Here is a 20,843-nt window from a genome sequence, read left to right on the forward strand (position 1 = left end):
GACAGTAAATACAGCTTTTCAAGGACCTATATCACTTTAATTTACTTGTCCAACTCCTCAACTCCTGTGAGTGACAAGTCCTCATCCCTGCAAAAATTATAACAATTACAGAAAATTGGATAAGGATGGTGAACTGAATGTGTTTAGCAGGACATGAAGTTACATCTCAATGTATTTATGGGGCATAACAATTTAATTGATTCTCTCAAAGACAACATAGTAAGAAAAGTAAGGAAAAAAGTAAAAATTCAAGACTGGGGTTAGGTGGGTGATAGGAAGTGTGTGTGATACATAGCAAGATTTTATTTGAAGGGACTGGTAGGTGCATTATGTGTTTCATACATTCTTTTGTGGTCAGCTGACCGTCAGACCATGATCTGAATTGCAAAGTCTTATTTCTAAAAAAAAATTTTTTTTAAATGATGCAGCTAATGAAATGATGTCGTTCCTTTTATACTAATACTATTACTTTATTTTTGGATTGGGACAGTGCACATTAATGAACATCGAAAATGTAAATATGCCAGATTATAGCAGAGCTGCTAATTTGCATCTGTAGTCCCTAAAATTAAAAAAAAAATACAAATAGAAGAGATAGCAGATGAATAGATAAAATACAGATAAATGGATAAAGTATTGTATCCCTGCTAAGGAGCACGTACATGCAGATAAAGCAAACCAACTTGATTTGAAAGAAGTAAACATGTATAAAGGAATTGTATCCAGCAAAGATACATATTGCATGAATAACAGAGGTCTGATCCATGTTGCTATCGACATCAAGTTACACTCACCTATTAGAGACAGACTCTGTGGAAACTTTAGGGCACGGTTCTGCCATGAACTTATGTTTTGAGGGGCTGGAAGCTGATGCGATCCTCTCATAACTACAGAACACAGAAATAGGCTACATCAGCACATTTGTAAAATGTCCAGTTCAAAGTCCATATGAATGAACACCACATAAATACCATCTAACAACATCTGCTAAAAATACAATAAAAACTATATTCAAAGATATATGCAATCATCCTGTGACCTCTGAACAGTGGACTTGGCCTTTCACATGTGTAGCATGCAATAATCAGTCCACCTCACATCTGGTCACAGCTGGTCCTAACAGCCCAGGGTAGCAGTGCATGTGTAAACACTGTTATATGGCTTAGATCCATAGTACATGTAAACATTGACCTGGCCAAAGGTGGCTAGCTGCAAGCTGACAATGCTAACAAAAGTAGAATTGGGCTAATACATATGACAGCAACATTAGGAGTTACGGTTAGCTACATTGACTACATAATGCATAATGCTAGTAATAATGCATTTCCCCAACCGAAACAAACCCGGACATTACCTGTCCAACAGAGACACCGCTACCACAGAGTTTTCAGGCCTTCGACTCCATCAGTTGTCTCCATCGCTGAACAGCCAGTCCAATGTTGACTCTTGTTTCACCTATTGAGCTATCCATTTTATATTTTGATTGTTGGCTGGATGTTTTTATAGGTTTTATAGAAATATAATAAAAAATGCTTCTCTACACCTACCAACCCCAGCTTTCAAATGTCCTAATTAACTCACTAATTAACTCAATAACTATGATCACAATTTTATTCATCATAAAGGTGTACTTTATACAGATGTGTATGGAAGTATTTGTGTGTGTGTGTCGGGAAAAAACAAACAAAATGGCTAAGACTCACAATGACCATGCCGCATATCATGTACTAATGAAACTCCCCAAAAAATGGTTGACCAAGTGGAACTAGAACTTTGCTTATGAGGCGTGGCAAGATGGCAGCTGACCCCATGTTTCTTTAATAGCAGAGATAAACAAGAAACAATGTTGGTGCTCACACCATGTGCTCATTGAGATCACATGTTCGTGTGATATGCTAGGCTAAAGAATGAGTGTGTGTGAGACATGGTGCCAGATAAGGGTTAGGATGGTGGTTAGTTGCAATGCAAACCCTGAGTCTGTATGTTAACTTACATCAAACTACTTATAACTCAATATGCAGAGATCACACAGACACTCACCCATGAATAGACCAAAAACATTCAACACGTGCTTAACACTAACCAAAGTTAAACAGTCCTGCGCTTGGTGGTGTTACACTATGTTGTGATCTAACTAGTCCCATTTAAATGTTACCAGTTTTTGAAGAAAAAAGTGCAGATGGTTCCTTAACTGCTGCAAAGCTGGGGAAAGTAGTGGGTCCAATGTTGCCTTCCTGCTGTGCACTGAGGAGAGAAGGTGCTCTTTAGTGTGTTTATTTCTTGTGTTCCTCTTGCGTCCAATATTAACTGGAAATATATTTTGTCACAGCTGCTGGTGCTAACTGAGCTTTGGTGCTAGCAGGATCTTGCATGTGGAGGGACATATTCTGTGGAGAGACATTCTCTGGATCTTCTGGGGCTGCAGGTGTACACAAGTGGCCTACACAGTCATGAGCATTTATACGTGTTCGCTGGTGTGTTCTGCCAACTGGTACTTTCCCACATTAAACACACCAACCATTCCATCCACAACTGTGTTTCTGGGCTAAGCAGAGCAGACAGGCAGTGTTTCTGCAGGGAGGACCACCACTTCATACACACAGAGGTAGAACATTGAAATTTCAGCAAGCTAACATTTGCCAACTGACACAGTGAAAAGCAGCACCTCTTTAACCCAACAAAAGCAACAACTGGCTGGACAGCGGGGACTGCTACAGCCAAAGGGTGGTGTGTCCACTGGGGAAAATACAGATCACAGTCCCCTGCAATAGCATCATCGCTAAGCAGCAGAGGACAAGCCTGAAAATTCTCCCTTCTGAGGAGAGGCTGTCAGGTGACATGCAAGTTAGAGCACTTGTAATTATACTTTTTTTCTTACAGTTTCTGTATTTGGGGAATTACATTACTTACAAACAGTTCTCTCATCACTTCTTAAGTATATTCAAACACATGGACAGTAGTGCTGCTGAACACACACTCATAAGGAATTTATTAAAGCCTATACATAGTAAAGCATCATTTTTTCATGACACTGATGAAACCTTTGCCATTTTTAAATTGACCAGCATACTGTGCACCTCATCACATAAATCTTATTTGTGATTGGGTGCACATTATTGTTGTCTATCCTGGCACATTATTAATCATGGCTGATTAAGTGACCGAGCCACTTTAACCGATGTACCATAACAACACGTTTGTAACAGCACAAGTCTGACCTGAATGCTGTCAGATTAATGTAAAGGCTGTAGCAGCACATGGTCAAATCTAGGCACTGGCCTTGAGCTGGAGTTCGTGCCCAGGAGCTGTACAGTGGCTGCACAATCTTGAATTTATGTCTATGTGAGCAGACTCTATCTGCTGAGGAAGCTCAGGTCCTTTGGGGTGCATGGGGCACTCCTGACCTCTTTCTATGACTCTTCTATGACATTTAAAAAAAAAAAACAGAGAACATCAAAAACTGCTGTTAATTTTACACTACATCATGTAAATATGTGTATATGTCTATTTCTTCCCTTTTACTGCTTATTTTTACTATTGTTCCTGTCCTTGTAATATGTTTCTGTTTTTTTAACATTATGTTGCTGCTGTGACAAACAAATTTACCCGTCTGCGGGACATTAAAGGATTTCTGATTCTGATTCTGATGTGAGTGGTGAAAAAAGCACAGTTTCATAACTCCTGAACTTTATACATACACACTCACAATGACAAATTAGCTAATTTATTCATATTATTTTGATACTACTATTTTTGAAATGATACAGCCACTCGTTATTACACTGTAAATAATTTATGTAAATTTACGGCAGAATTTCAACAGTATTAAGGTGTTTTTTCAATATACAGTGCTTTACTGTTAATATTACAGAAAATCAGTGAAATTACAGTTCATTTACTGTTTTTTTGATGGAACTCTAATGTATTCCTATAATACAGCACTTACCGTTAAAGGGTCTTAGTTAACAGTATCATGCATTATTTTTGACATTCTGGCTGCACATGTAAAGCTAGTTACCTGCCATTCCTGATCCATCTCCATCTTATTAATTATTTGGTGACACAGCATATGCACATGCTAGAATGATTTTGGTTAGCAGTTAGCCAAATTTTCAAATATGAAAGTCAAACAACACAAGGAGCACATTTTAATTTCTACAAAGTTAACGTTTGTTGACACCTGCATTTTGTCAGTGAATTCATGAAACTTTATGAAAATCTTGTGCAAACACTTTACCATCCATACAATTTACTTAGACTTAGACAACACAACACAAGACAGTGAATTATTGTGTGTGACAGGGCAGATTCAAATAAAGGCAAGATTATTTTCAAGATAATTATTGGATCACAAATACTGAAGAATACTGAATACTAATACTGAAGAATATTTGCTTTGCTGTAACTGTTTTTCCATCTTGCATTGTGCAATTGCCTGTTCATTTGTATTTGTATTGATTTTTTTGACACATTTCTCTGATATTGCAGATGCAGTAGATGACTTCACCACTGACCTACTGATCATAGTAAGCAGCATACTCCCATGTTCATCTCATGACACAATTAATCAGCTAATTTTCCAGACATCAAACACTAAAATAAGCAACAATCAGGTGAACTGGCAAAAGGAGCCTTTTTTTCTTGTTGTTTGCTAAATTTGAACATAAGTTTTTGAAATGTACAAAGTTATATACAACTATATACATTAAAATAAAGGCAACGCCTCAGGCTCCACATCTCCCTCAGCTCCTTTCAGCTCAAAGAAGAGCTGCACTGCCTGCTCTACTTTCAGTAGTTGCCCCATTGTTTTGACACACAAAACAAAAAAACGACTTCACTACACACTAAACACACTACACTACACACTTACTATACATTCCAAACACGCTAAATGTCACACATCTGTCGACTCTCCAAACTTGCTGTCGCTATCACCAAAGCTATCGCTGTCTCTCTTTTGCCACCATCACTGCAGACTGACTTTCTCCTCTTCCTCAGCAGCCAAATGCTGTGCGTTGTCATATAATATTTTTTCTGTGGTGCATTTTTCCACCAATAGGAAAGGGGGTGTCTTTTTTTTTTGCTTGCAAGCACTTTCTGATTGCGAGCACTTTCCTTACAACAGCCCGCTCTTACCATTTCTTCCTGCATCAAACGTGACGACAGTATTTGGAGAAAAAAAAGCATGGTGTAAATTATCTATCATAAGTCTGGTTTTACTTGGCCTATAAACAAAATTTATAAACTGATTTGTGTCTTGCTGCTAGGTCATCTGATTGGTCATGTGATTTGGACATTCCGTCACCTCTTGAGGGTTAAGAAAGTTCGCTCTATGTGGGATCTATTTTGTGGAGGTTATAGAGGACTCTCTTCTTTCTTGGAAACAAGCAGCTGTCTTACATGACAAACAGCTAGTACCAGTCACCACTTTCTTGTCAGTCTTGGGCAAAAATAAATAAATATAGCAAATGAAACACAGTTGCAAAATTCTACATGGTGTGGTTCAGCTACATGTAAGCGTTCATGGATTGTCATGAGTATGAAAAGATGTAAACACAGTATATAAATTGTGTATTTATGGCACTCACCCAGAGGCACTCTTGCAGCTGATGCATCAGGGTTGATCCAGAATGATAACCAGGATAATACAACAATCAACAGAGTTGGAGCGTAAACCCCCATCATGTAGAAACCAACTTGCCGACGCAATGTAAAAATCACTTCCACACAGGTGTAGTATCCTAGAAAAGACAGCAAAGGAGAAATTATGGATTGCTCAAAAATATTTTCTTCTGTTAACAACATTTACAGAGAATGAAAATTAGTGGGAGACTTAAGTAATTTCAGTATTTAAGTAAGAAATGTCGTAGTGCAGAAGAAAACCAAAGGTGCATATTCAGCGTTTTTTTTTTTTACCAGTTTGATATCCTGACAGCCGAGCTCAGGAATGTATTTCAGACAATTTATTTAATGACAGCAAAACCTTTTCCTTTAAATTTGTATATATAAGTATCAAAGTAAACTGTATATTGTCATTAAAGACTACATTGTCACAGTGCTGCCTCAGTTGCTTGAACTAAAATGTGTTGTCAATGTGATATCATTATGTACATCAAGCTATTCCATTTGCAGACTCAAACAGTTCAAATAGTATTCACTTGGTCAATAGGCAAGCTTAATTTCAGCAACCGAATAGGTATAATAATAATCAAGAAAATGGCTCAGTTATAATCAACAGTGTTTGTTAAAGCTTGTCCTTAAACCACAAACCACTTACTTTAACAAACAACAGTTGCAAACCACAGCTGGCATTTCTACCGAACAACATAAGCAAGCACATGTATAAGAATGGGTGGAGATCTGTGTGTGTGTGTGTGTGTGTGTGTGTGTGTGCGCGCGTGTGTGTGCGTGTGTGTGTGTGTGTGTGTGTGTGTGTGTGTGTGTGTGTGTGTGTGTGTGTGTGTGTGTGCGTGCGTATGACTATGGCCAACAGGGAGTCCCTAGCAAAGATTACAAAAATGACCAAACATGGCATGGGAAGCCACGTTTGTCAGACTACAAAATTGGCGGAACACAACAGCAATGGTTACACCACCATTGGCTTCGGGTGCACACAAAATTAATTTGAAGGAATAGTAACCAATGGTGTCAGAAAGGTAGTCATGCTCCCACAAGGCGTCCACCTCTGAAGTCATTATAAGGACATCATGTGTTATCGCGAGGTCATTAACAACAAGTCTCCAACAAGTCACTCATGAGATTACATGGGTATGTCACCCCGAGTATGAATATATGGATGTGTATGTGTGTGTGTGTGTGTGTGGAGGTTAGTAAAAGGGAAAGAGAAGATAAGCGAACACCTAACAGACAACAAAGAATAACACAACAGCCATGATATGCACAACAATCGTCTCTCCCTCAATCAGAGGCCGGCAAGTGAGGTTTGTTTATTATCCGCTGATTGGACAAAAACACAACGCTCTGTGTTCACATAGTGAGATGACAACACAAGCTATCTACAGAGTGGACCAGTGAAAATTAGCTCCTAGAGAGTGTAATAACACATATAATCAACATACAGTGCATTATACAATAGGTAGGACTCGGCAGTCCTTTCACAACAAACATAAGGAGCAAGCTATAAACTATCTGTCTCTGCCCAAACAAAAGCCTCTTACTGGGGCTGCTCATTGTGACTACAGTGTGTCCTATCCAACTCGAAACTCCAACTAGTTTTGGATGCGTGGCAGCAAGTGATGGCAAGCTGTCCTCCTGTTAGTGGAAGCAAACCGCGGGATTGATCAAATTGAAGGACCGGACCACGGAGGTTCCATCTCCTTCTGACGAAGATGTTCTCCCTTCTGCAGGGGGTGTGGGTTGTAGAGTTTTCGTCTATGGACCAAAAAAGTAATATAGAATATTCTAACAAATAATACAAAAAGATGAGCAGTCTCTTACTCATCGAGTGAGTTAGGAACTGCAGCATAGGTCTTGCTGGAGTGTTATTGCTTGTGGCAACTTTGGTCCGATAGGGTGCGGGTGAAAGTTGTGGGATGGACATTACCTCGCATTACAGTTTGCCAAACCTTCGTGTGTTGGCTCAGTTCCTTAGTTCTAAAAATCATACTGGTTTGACAGGGCCTTATAGTCAGAGAGCTACCCAACACTGAGATATCAAAGCCTTACATGATCCAGTTTCAGACTTCAGGGACAATGGAAATTCTTTTTGAAAGGTGGTGGATTATGACTATAGGAAAACAGAGAAAAATGGCTAAAAAACATATTCCACTAGCAACCGAGCAAGCTGAAATGGCCAGATAACCATTGCTACTACTGGGACAATCTAAAGAGAGACCTGGCCAGGTTCAAGGGAAATTTGATAGTTTAAATGAAAAGGAAATAACACAGACTAACATTGCCCCAACTTTGGCAGAACTGGAAATAATCTTATGACTCTGTCATTAAAATTCAGGCATTTTGTAAATCCTTAAAAAAATCAATGATGGTATCAGGAAGGCTAATAGGAGGATAAATTGCTCTAAAAACATATCATGGAATTGAAGGGATAAATTCACATGTGTGCTTCTGGAGCAACAACAGCAGTTTGAAACAGACAGATGGACCAAGAGGGGAGGGAAAATATAAGGTTACATGGTTTGAGGGAAGTAGCCGACAAAACAGAGTTGATGATTTCCTTTGCTGTGAACCTCCTCAGACAGAATCTTGAGCTACCCTTGTCATTTGAACTCAAGATAGAGTTCATTGTGCTCTGGCTTCAGAACCTCCAAGAGAGGAGCTTAACAAGATAGCATGGCAGAAAAAAACTTCATGTACGTAGGGAGGAAAGGGTTTCTAGATCATGGTTATGGACTGGAGATACTGAGATATTGACATATGCAGAGGCAAAATAAAATAAAAAAAGAAATAAAAGTACACTTTCAGATGCCATTTCCTGCGAAAATACTCATCTACGAGAAAGAGAGATCATTTAAGTGTCTGCTGTCAAACTTGTGGAAAATTGGATAGAGAAGATTAAACATCTAACTTGGCAAGCAAGCCGAGCAAAACATTTACAAAAAGATCTGAATGTTTTCATTGTACTATCTATTGTATTGTACATTTTATGATTAAGGTCAGATAAGGACAGCTTTCTTTCTGTTTATAAATGAGTACAGTACTGACCCGAATATAGGACGACCCTGATTATAAGACGAGTCCTCTTTTCAAGACTAATTTTCAGAAAAAGACTCTGATTACCAAAATTCGTTTCTCAATAACAAACTCACATACCTCCTGTCAATCTCTTGGAAGCGGCTGCTTAGAGGACCACAATAAGCTTTTCTCTTACTGTTAGCGTTTTTAGACGGTCTTTTTGGACCCGCCATCTTCGGACATTAAACACCGTAACTCCATATTTCTTGGCTGGCTGACAGTTGTTTGATGCCTCTGCTGCATTGACCACCATTATTGTAAATTAGCATCGTAGCTCTGGCTCAGATGCCTGTTAACTTGCCCCACTTTTGATCCACTTTGCTCTGTGCAATCTCTGCGCCTCTCCATTTTTTTATCTCCTGTCACTTCTTCTCTGCTGTGATTGATAGATAACCCCAGCCACAGTGTCAGTGATGTCTCTACAATAAGCTGCCGTTGTGGTTGTGTAGCGACCCCAGACAACTATCAGCATGTGTCAACGGTTATAAGACGACCCCAATTTTATACATAATTTTCATCAAAAAAATCTCGTCCCATATTCGGGTCAATATGGTAATTTGGACAGGCCTTGACTCCACTATTAAGTCCTAATACTCTACCCAATACCTCCAAAAAGTCGAGGCTACATCTGTGGAGCTGATAAGGACATATGGACCCAGCTAATACTAGTAATGAGGGTTGCCTGCCAGCAGGGGTCAGAAGATATCCCTCAGAACCGTCGGGACAACAAGGCCCAGCAAGGGTTGAAAAGCAGGCTTCAGTTCAGCATTCACACTATTGTTCTTCTGGAATTTATTAGTGTGAATGCTGAAGGCACAGTTTTTGTGCTACAGAAACCATTAAAGTATCAAAATGTGCAGCTTTTTAAGGACATTACTGCTTGTACTTTTTCTATCTTTTATACTTGAAATATTAAGCTTTTTATGCAAAATTTTGCCCATTCATCCTTATGGGGATTTTTTCAAATTTCATTCAGCTATAACTTCAGCATACGTTCAGCTATTGAAACCATTCAGCTATTAAAACGTTCAGCCTTTTAAGCTCTTTCAGCCTTCTGCTTTTCAGCTTTTCAACTTTTTCATAAATTCAGCTTTTTATGAAAAAAATGTTACATTGCCGCAAATGGGAAAACCTTCAAATTCTCTTCAAAAATCCTCGACTTTCAGCCTCTTCTTCTCCCTCATGCTCTGAGCTAGAGACACCATTCCAACTTTAAAAGAGTCACAAAACCTTGAACTACTAGGCTTGTATTCAGTTTTTAAAGATATTCTACGATTTTGGACTAATCACAGTTTTAGTTTGAAGAACTTTTAGCCCGTCTTCTGACTTTATAATGGGTGTGTATTGCGTGAGCTAGAGTGCGTGACATCATCAACTACTGCACCCCAGAGTGAAGAGCAGCTCCAAAAGTGAGAAAAAAAATTCTCTTCAGCTTGATTTCGATCCAAAACCTTTCACTCAACATGGACAATGTATACATAGAAATGTAGGAAAACTTGTTGGCTTTCAGATGATGGTCTCATTTCAGATGTACGACTTACAGTTTCGGATGTGGAAGCCCTGGAGCGACAAGAAGTCACTAAGACGCCCCATAAGCCGCAATGTTAATTTTGAGCCTAAATTTCTGGAAGAGAGCAGATGGTACCTGATTTGTCTCTTGCGTTTGTGCCCTCATTTCTCACTTTCCGAGTTCGTCTATGTCTCCCCTCACTCACCATATAGATATTTTGGCCCTAACAGTTACGTTTTTTTGGAAAATCGCAGGGGTTTGGGAGGCATTTTCCCATTCATTCTTATATCTTCAATTATCTACATGTTCAACTTTTTAAGCTCTTTCGGCCTTTAACGTTGCAACTTTTCCAGCTTTTTGAGTTTTTCAACTTTTCGGCAGGACGTTCAGCAGATTTCCAAGAGCGTTTCAGCCTTCAGCATTCACACTGTATTTTCGTAGGAAATAGAAATTTTTCTAGTTAAAGTTTTTATTCTTCTTCCGTACGTTTTTCAGCACGCTTCTTCTCCTACAGTTCTTGAGCTACTGAAACCATTCAAGTATCAAAATGTGCAGCTTTTTAAGGACATTACTGCTTGTACTTTTTTCTATCTTTTATACTTTTTGAAATATTAAGCTTTTTATGCAAAATTTTGCCCATTCATCCTTATGGGGATTTTTTCAAATTTCATTCAGCTATAACTTCAGCATACGTTCAGCTATTGAAACCATTCAGCTATTAAAACGTTCAGCCTTTTAAGCTCTTTCAGCCTTCTGCTTTTCAGCTTTTCAACTTTTTCATAAATTCAGCTTTTTATGAAAAAAAATTTACATTGCCGCAAATGGGAAAACCTTCAAATCCTCTTCAAAAATCCTCGACTTTCAACCTCTTCTTCTCCCTAATGCTTTGAGCTAGAGACACCATTCCAACTTTAAAAGAGTCACAAAACTTGAACTACTGGGCTTGTATTCAGTTTTTAAAGATATTCTACGATTTTGGACTAATCACAGTTTTAGTTTGAAGAACTTTTAGCCTGTCTTCTGACTTTATAATGGGTGTGTATTGCGTGAGCTAGAGTGCGTGACATCATCAACTGCTGCACCCCAGAGTGTAGAGCAGCTCCAAAAGTGAGAAAAAAAATTCTATTCAGCTTGATTTAGATCCCAAACCTTTTACTCAACATAGACCATGTATACATAGAAATAGAGGAAAACTTGTTGGCTTTCAGATGATGGTCTCATTTTAGATGTATGACTTACAGTTTTGGATGCGGAAGCCCTGGAGCGACAAGAAGTCACTAAGCCGCCCCATAAGCCGCAATGTTAATTTTGAGCCTAAAGTTCTAGAGGACAGCAGATGGTACCTGATTTGTCTCTCATGTTTGTGCCCTCATTTCTCACTTTCCAGAAATAAAAACCAGATGACCGAGATCAGCAATATCTCCTCTCACTCACCATATAGATGTTTTGACCCTAACTATTAACGTTTTTTCTAAAATCGCAGGGGTTTGTGAGGCATTTTCCCATTCATTCTTATGGGGACAGCGTGTGTATCTGTAGAATGCGTGTGTATTGCGTCAGCTAGAGTGAGTGACACAATCACTTGATTGGAGAGCAGCTGGAACACTGGAGAACGAATTCTCCTCAGCTGGATTTGAATCCAACATCTTTTACTTTACATAGATGATGCAGCCATTTTAAGCTCTTTCTGCCTTTAACTTTCAACCCATTCAGTGTTTTTTCACCTTTTTAAGTTCTTTCTGCTTTTAACTGTCCACCGTTCCAGTGTTTTTTCACATTTTTAACCTCTTTCTGCCCTCTTGCTCTAGACCTTTTTAGCCTTTTCAGATATTCATCTTTCTGCCTTTTCAACTCCTTCAAACATTCTGCTTCATGTTCAGATATGAAAATGTTCAACTTTTTAAACTCTTTCAGCCCTCCTCAGCTTATCTGCCTTTTCATCTTTTAAATATATTCATCTTTGTACCTTTGCCGCTTTTTTATACATTTTGCTTCATGTTCCGCTACAGAAACTGTTCAGCTATTTTTTCACCTTTTTGAGCTCTTTCTGCCCTCTTATTCTACAACTTTTCGGCCTTTTCTGTCTTTTTTCTCCTTTTCAAGCTCTTTCGGCCCTCTTGCTCTACACCTTTTTAGCCTTTTCAGATGTTCATCTTTCTGCCTTTTCAACTCCTTTAAACATTCCGCTTCATGTTCAGCTTTGAAAATGTTCAACTTTTTAAACTCTTTCAGCCCCCTTCAGCTTTTCTGTCTTTCCATCTTTTGAAAATATTCATCTCTCTGCCTTTTGAGCTTCCTTATACATTCAGCTTCATGTTCAGCTACAGAAACTGTTCAGCTATCAGGGTGTTCAGCTTTTTATGCTCTTTCTGCCTTTAGCTTTTCAGCTTTTTCAGCTTGTCAGCAGAACATTCAGCAGATTTCCCTTCGGCCTTCAGCATTCACACTGTATTTTCGCAGGAAATGCAATTTGTCTAGTTTTAAATGTTTTTGGAGAATTCCAAACTTTTGTTATACTTTGTTAACTCTTAATTTTTTGTTTTGTTTTTTGAGTATCTATGAATAGAAGTGTAGGAAAAGAGAGCCGATAGGTGACATGGGAAAAATGATGACACAAAATAATTTAAGATAGCCTCCTATTATGTAAATGGAATTCTCAACCCAGTAAAAGGGCCTACGATACTAAATAAGATGGAGAAGGACAGGGTAGGTGTAGTATTACTACAGGAAACTTACCTGATAGACAGGGAACATGAGAAACTTAAGAGAAATGGGTTTATCCAAATATTTTCCTCATCATATACATCCAGACATAGGTGGATGGGTGGGCACACTAATATCTGAGAAGATCATTGAGAAACAAACTGAAATTAGGGACAGACAGAAGGAGAGGTGGGTACATTGTATAGACAAGTGTTTTACAATTGATTTAATAACATCAGAGGTGAAAGGGATTTTGACAACTGGAGGAGATTTAAATCAAAGGTAAAATCTGACACTTGATTCTCTGCAGGAGGCGCACAGAAAACCGTGATTAGTAAAACATTCACAGCACTAAGGCCCAAGTGGAAGAGAACCCTAACTGTAAAGACTACACACACATTTCACTTCTGCATTAAATATTTGAACATACTCAAAGAAGTGCACTCCCCATGTATAGAGGTTGTGTCCTAACTGCAGAGGACCATGGTTCAAGTCCCAGTCTGGCCCTTTGCTGCATGACACACTGTGTCATGCTTGGCTGAATTCAAAATGTATTGGAAGGACAGAAAAATACAGACATACATACAGGACAAGCAAAATTCTGAGGTGTCTCCAACCATGCTGTGGGACACATGCACAGCTGTTTTAAGAGGTAAAGTAACTGCCAAATCAGCTTTTTGGAAAAAGATAAAATGGGAGAAACTCACAAACCTACAGTCACATTTAAAGAGGTAGAAAGACAACATACAGAAACGATGCATCTTGGAGAAAATTTGAATGGAAAAGACCAGTGCAGAAAAAAATGTCAAAATACAAGGTGTTTTAGATTATGTGGAGCATTATGTATTCTGGGTCATGTGTTAGCTTTTACTAACAGGAGATAAAAACATTGCATAGAGAAAATAATGAAACTAAACTCCCCCTTACATTCAAGGTGTTTTACTTGGGGAAACTGAACGTGATATTTGGTCCCATTTTCAGTGTACCTAAAATAAATTCATTACTGAACCAAACTTCAAGAATGTTTTTGTGACAAAGTAGCATGTGTTCCACTCATTCCATAACAGAAGTACGAGAGCTGTGGAAATCAGTGAAACTCAAGAATGCCATGATAGACATTTTCTTTACAGGTGTATTTACACTTCTGATGATGACAGTAGATATGTCATATGCATAAGTGTACAGGTTAGTTACACTTCCCCTGTATTGAATTTTCGGGAAACTGGTGATGAATAAAATCTCAATCAAAAGAGAATACAGAAATTGATGTTTGCCCATTTGGTTCAGTTCTTTAAGGCTGGCGCAATAGCTGTCAATTGAACTTTGATGCCGACTAACAATGCAACCAAGAATTAATGAAGAAGAAGGTCTCAGTTTAGTTTCCGCATGAACTTTGATTAGGTTTTTTATTAGTGTGAAAGCAAAATGGCCTGATCATAAGATTATATTGTAATAGATGTGATTTTAGCATAATTTGCAAAAGCAAAACAATAATTAAATAAAAGAATCCAAATTCCTTTATTTGTCCTGCAAACTGGGACATTTCTGTGTCAGAGCAGCCAAAGGAGAGTAATATTACAATAATAAATAATAATAGTATAATATGAACAACATAATACGAAAGTATGAAATTAAATTGACTTGTATATACATAGTATTGTGCAAAATGAACAGTGTAATTGTAAACAGTGTGGCAGTGTAGTGTTGTTAATAAATAATGAATATGGGTATTAAAATTGTCCAGTGCAAAAAAAAAAAGAGAGAGAGAAATGGGTTGTGTATAGTGTTTGTATTGCACAGTGCATGGTGAGGTCTACTGGGAGCAGTTTTGGTTGTAAAGTCTGACAGCAGCAGGAAGGAGGGACCTCTGATACCTCTCCTTCACACACTTGGGGTGTATCAGTCTATCGCTGAAGGAGCTGCTCAGTCCTGTGATAGTTACCTGCAGGGGGTGGGACCCTTTCACCAGCAGCGATGACAGCATCATCCTGCTCTCTCTCATCACCTGCACTCACTGCATGAAAAGTGGGATTTTTGTCAGTAAGCTGCACTTAAGATTGTTGTGGAAGTTCAGGTTTACGACTGCACACAGCAATTTGCAGGCAACACTGAAAACTGCTGTGAATTGTGGGAAATTGACGTGGGCTTTGCTTGGCAGTTGTACCCCTACGACCCCCCTCCCCCTAATACTAGGGGGGCTTTAACGTGTAAATGTGAGCTATACAAATGCAAATCAGGGTAGCAGGGGGAGTTTTACCCCAGGTGACATTTTTCTAAAAGGTATTAACTTCATTTTACGAAAATCTCTGGTATAAATAGATCAGGCTCAGTATGGCCTAATTATAGACGCTTACATTTTAGCTTGAATTGAAATTAAAAGTATGCTAGATTAATTATTGTGTATGTCATCAGCAATGGCCAATGTTATGTAAAAAAAAATAATAAATAAATAAAAAATACACTAAACAATTTATTTCAACAATTGGTTTTAAGGTCAAAGGTAAAATGTGCATTCCATGCAAACAACATCACAGTCTCCTAGAGCTCAACCACTGTGCATAGTGGCAGGACTACAGTGACCTTTTCTCTGGTCTTGAAAATGCACAGTGGATGTGTTAACCACACATCTCCCAGCAGAAACAGGCAGAAATGATGCTGGGTATGACATGTCTGTTCCTTGCAAGCTCCAAACTTCTATTGCAGGGGTACTCAAATACAAATCTTAAATGGGCACAAAGATTTTTTTTTTTCCTGATTGCAACTTGATAGGACAATTTCAGTGCATTTATTTGAGTTGTTCTTACCTCTGAATTTTGAGGAAATGTCTCTTCAAAATTCCTATGCTTCGTCTCATGATGCCGTTTCAAATTGTAAATCTTCATCACAGCTATCCTGGCATATTTAGCACATGGGTCTTGTGCTGGTTGGAGGGAGAATGAATGCAAATTTTTCAGTCCATTCTTCTTCGAATTACCAATTTTCACTGTCCACTTTTCTTTTAGCAGTGAACTTGGAACATGCTATATTCGTGCAATCTAGGCTCCAACAGCCAGCAAAATGTCAATATGCCAACTGCTCCAAAAACAAAAGTGAAAGTTAAAAATTACACTTGCAGCAGTGAGTGACCCAGCTGTATGTGTATCGTTGGCATGGAGATAAGTCCCGGTGTACACGTGCTGATCCAACCAAAATACATTGTAAAGGAATAACAGTTCAGGGGTCATAAATAGGAGGCCGACGGGCCGGATGGGGGCTGCCTATTGAGGACCACTGTTCTATTGGCATAACTACATAGTTTTGATAGCAAATAGTTGACTCTATAATAAATAAACAGTATAGAATGATATTTTCTCTGATATGTACATAGCTCATTTGAGCTTCTTTCTCACACTTTCTCTCCAGATAGGGATGTTCCTCAATTTTGTAAAAATGTACATAGTTTGTTTGATCTTCTCCTTCCCTTTACTGTTTTTACTTCAAATATATTTGTCCCTGTTGTGAGTTTGTGATTATGTGTTAAAGATTGCTCTATCAACTCTCTATCTGTAGAGGAAACAGTAGAATGGAAATTGTGTTAACAAGGTTAAGGTTGGGGCATTGTGCACTAAACAAAACACTGAAAATGATAGGGAAACATCAAACAGGCATGTGTGAGGGATGTCAGGAAGAGGAGTCAGTGGAGCATGAACTTCTGCATTGTAGAACGTATATCGGGGTGCAAGAATTCACATTAAAAGGATTACTGAGTATGGCTGAGACAGCACAGGTCCAGGTACTGTTAGCTCCCTGAACGGATACAGGAATTTTTCCTAGGATATGCTTGATAAGCATGAATGGGGTGTTAGGGTGACTGACTTGGATGTAGTGTGTGTGTGTGTGTGTGTGTGTGTGTGTGTGTGTGTGTGTGTGTGTGTGTGTGTGTGTGTGTGTGTGTGTGTGTGCGTGTGTGTGTGTGTGTGTGTGTATTTTACTTATTTATGTTTTATTTGTTTTTGGGTTTTGTTTTGTTTTGTTTTTTAAGGGAATTTGATTCTAAGTCTATTGTTTGATTCACACTCTGGAGCAGAAGGTGGCAGTACCGCACCATTGAGCTGGATGCCAACCACTGTAATAGAAGAAAAAGAAGAAGAACACGAACAAGAAGACTTTTGGAGCTGGTGCTAGCCACTTTCATTGGAAAAGAATTGGCAACACTGCTGGCGAGAAGAAACTGCTGAATGCTATTAGTGGGCTGTCTCATGAGCTTACTCTGCTTGCTGTCGATGTGAATGAGCAGTTCACCATAGTAAACTCCAGGTTGCTGTCCAAAGAGGATAGGTTGGCTGCTTTGGAGTTGAAAAACTGTGTGGAGGAGACTAAATCTCAAGAAGAGAAGACCAGTGCACAATCCCAAGATTGCGGTAAGAATATGTTCAGTGACTGCTAGCTAAGCTAAAAGTAGCCTAAAAGCAAAGCTTTTTTTTCAAGTAGCCCTAGCTAGAAGTAGCCTAGTAGCCTTGTAAAAGAACAAGTGAGCAGAACCAGTGTAAGTTGTTTTATACAAATGTATTTGTATGGTCTTTTGATTTACAGGAAGCATTACACCATGTTCACAACTCAGAGATAAAGTGTACTATTAACCGAGGCATGAGTAATAGACTACTAATGACAATTTACAGCCTGTGAACGTAGCATTCGTCTGTGCCACATATTGACAGAAATGAACCATGATATATGTGGAGCTAGCAGAGGTGCTAATGGATCTAATTAGCATATGAATAGCAGCAAAACCACGCCTGGACAGAGAATGTCTGGCCTGGCTTGAATTTACTCACTCAGTAATGGATACGTTTAAACAAGAAAAATCACTCGAGCTTGGTTGGCAGATCTGCCACTGTTGGTCACCCTGGGTCACTATATATGTACTATATATGTATATATGTAAAATCAAGGACATGAATGAATTCATTGAGGAAAGGAAAATTTGCCAGGGCCGTGCTGTTTATTCAAAGAAAGAGCTTTATTAGCACAAAACACAAACACACAACTATGTACAAAGTGTAGTAGATCTGCCCACACAACATATGGGAAGCTCATGAGAAGCCCAAAATCCTACAGCACTGTGAAGTGTCTGTTTGCCGACTGTAGGTAACTGGTGGCATTCTGTCTGAATTCGGTCCATTTTGCAGACGTCTGTGGTCCGTTGCCCTGTACTTCGGAATCACCTCTAATCCTGACTGCAGCGTGGCACAGAGCTCGGTGAGCTCCTAGCTGCGAAAGGACAAGGTCGCACAATCCATCCAGACACCCCGCCGTCTTCCTCATCAGACATCAGGTCTCTGGTGGTGCGCTTTCAAAGGTCCACCCCATCCTCAGCTAGCACACTCTCTCGCTTCCTGCAGCTTTAAAAACAATCAATAAAGACAATGAGTACTGTGTGATGCACTGCCTATGGACAGAACACATCTATTAATGCATCTGAAAAATAGTCCCATTGACAAAAACAGATCTAATCTATTAAGTCTACAGGCAGCTGGAAAACAAATGAGAGTGGTATGAATAAAAGAACTTAAGTCAGTAAAATTAAACAAGGCAGGAGAAAACAGCAAAAGTTACTTACATACAATGGCACACAGTGATCAGCATCATGTAAATCTGGACTTGCAGACATTGCTCTGAGCAAATAGGAGGTCACGGTCTCGTTATGAGGCGAGGTTAGTTTGTGAAAACAAAATGCTCGCAGCGATAAACCACTGTGTCCCTCTGCGGCAGTGAAACGCCCTCTGCTGGCAACACTCTCCATGGCGAAATGGCAAAGCTCCTCCCGTCAGCGCAGGCCTCCTCTAGACAGTGATCGTGCCGCTAGCCGAGCTCCTGCTAGCTAGCTTAGCCGAACTTGCTTCATGTCCAATAAAACACAAACACTTCGACTGCGATGGAGAGTCCAACTCACACACTCACAGCACGCCGTCTGACAACAGTTCACAGTCCGTTAGTGATAAAACATGACACTGATGATACACACACAGTCCACTGTTAGCTGCTCCACGCCATTAACTCTCAGCTCCTTCTTCCTCACGCTCCGGTCTACGCGTAAGTGTAAAAACTCTTAAAGGTCATGAAGTCTCACATGTAATAAGATTTACTTTTTAAGTTATTTTAAAAACAGTCAGAACCCATTAAATTATTTTCTAAAGTCACACATTTTAAACAGAAATTATCAATACATTTTAATATCTTATTTATCTCAGAATATTTCATGCAAATGTTAACTTCTTAACAACTGGTGTTTAGTCTTTAACTTGTTCCTAGGAAAGAAAATAATAATAATAATAATAATAATAATAATAAGAAGAAGAAGAAGAAGAAGAAGAAGAAGAAGAATCTTGTGTATCTTTTTTACATAATATTGCTAACGACACACAATAATCAATCTAGCATACTTTAATGAAATAAATCAATTCAAGCTAAAATGTAATAGTCTATAATTAGGTTATACTGAGCCTGATATTTTTATACCAGAGATTTTCTTAAAATGAAGTTAATACTTTTTAGAAAAATGTTACCTGGGGTAAAACTCACTCTGCTACCCTTATTTGCATTCGTATAGCTCACAGCATTTTTCATTTACATGTTAAAGCCTCCCCTAGAATTAGGGGGAGGAGGGTCATGGGAGGACAACTGCCAAGCAAGGCCCACGTCAATTTCCAACAATTCACGGCAGTTTTTGGTGTTGCCTGCAAATTGCTGTGTGCAGTCGTAAACCTGAACTTGGCGCTTACACTATTATATACTGCCTGGCCAAACAAAAAAAAGTCGCCACCTGGATTTAACTGAGCACATAGATAAGTATAGGATAATTACTGCATAATTACTGCATAATTACCGCATGGGTAATTTTCTCTCAGCTGGCAACATGTTATTTAACCCCAAGTGATGCAATGAGTAGCTTCTCATTTCTTTAACAACCATACCTAAAGACACATCCTGTGGTCATGGAAAGATGTTAGTCTGTTTGAAAAGGGGCAAATCATTGGCATGCATGAATCAGAGAAAACATCTAAGTAGATTGCAGAAACTACTTAAATTGGGTTAAGAAATTCCCAACGCATTTTTAAAAACTGGAAGGATAGTGGGGAACCATCATCTTCGAAGAAGAAATGTGGTTGGAAAAAAATCCTGATTGATCATGATCAGCGATCACTTAAATGTTTGGTGAAATCAAATCATAGAAAAACAACAGTAGAACTAAAGACTATGTTTAATAGTTAAAGTATGAGTATTTCCACACGCACAATGTGAAGGGAACGCAAGGGATTGGGACTGAACAGCTATGTAGCCTTAAGAAAACCACTAATCGGTGAGGCTAAATGGGAAAAAAATGCATGAGACATCATTTTCTCAAATGGATTGGGCACCACGGAGTCCAGACCTTAACCCCATTGAGAATCTTTGGGATCATCAATAACAAATCTTGGTGAAAAATGAGTTCAAGCAGTGTAGTTTGTCCACAGATAAAGTCTGCTGCTCAAATGAGTGCTGCACACACAATTTTTTTTCCTGATAAATTATGTATTCCCTGGCTATATTACTCTCACTTTTATGCAGTCCTGTTGAAAACAAGATGAAGCATCATATTGATGACCTCATGGTACGGTAGCCTGCCATTAATTATTCTCACAGTGTGAATCACACTATCTCACATATGTCAAATACTGTATGCATATTAACAGTGAGAACAGCTGATTTCATGTTGGAGTAACATTGCTGTTGCATGTGTACTGATAAGAAAAAATATTAGAGATCATATTGCTCCTGTATTAGCGTCTTTGAAATGGCTTCCTATACAACCCAGACTATAACTGAGAATCAGTCTCCTCACATGCAAACCCCTAATGGCCAGGCACCGCCATATCTTAAAAAGGTCATAGTACCCTAT

The 20,843-nt window shown here is 38.9% G+C and overlaps 1 protein-coding gene across 8 annotated transcripts in view; it reads right to left on the reverse strand.

Moving 5' to 3' along the window:
- The window catches only part of LOC119022301 (glycine receptor subunit beta-like), a 167,000-nt gene that overhangs the window by 31,522 nt on the left and 114,635 nt on the right, over window positions 1-20,843 (reverse strand). For 6 of the 8 annotated variants that reach the window (XM_037103023.1, XM_037103014.1, XM_037103032.1 and 3 more), the window contains one exon: window positions 5,589-5,741. In XM_037103023.1, coding sequence (XP_036958918.1) covers window positions 5,589-5,741 — 153 coding nt within the window. Of the gene's footprint in view, window positions 1-794; window positions 2,245-5,588; window positions 5,742-20,843 lie in introns of all 8 variants that reach the window. The other 2 variants (XR_005075889.1, XR_005075888.1) reach the window with 2 other exon arrangements.

Source organism: Acanthopagrus latus, chromosome 1 (assembly GCF_904848185.1).
Source record: "Acanthopagrus latus isolate v.2019 chromosome 1, fAcaLat1.1, whole genome shotgun sequence".
NCBI lineage: Eukaryota > Metazoa > Chordata > Actinopteri > Spariformes > Sparidae > Acanthopagrus > Acanthopagrus latus.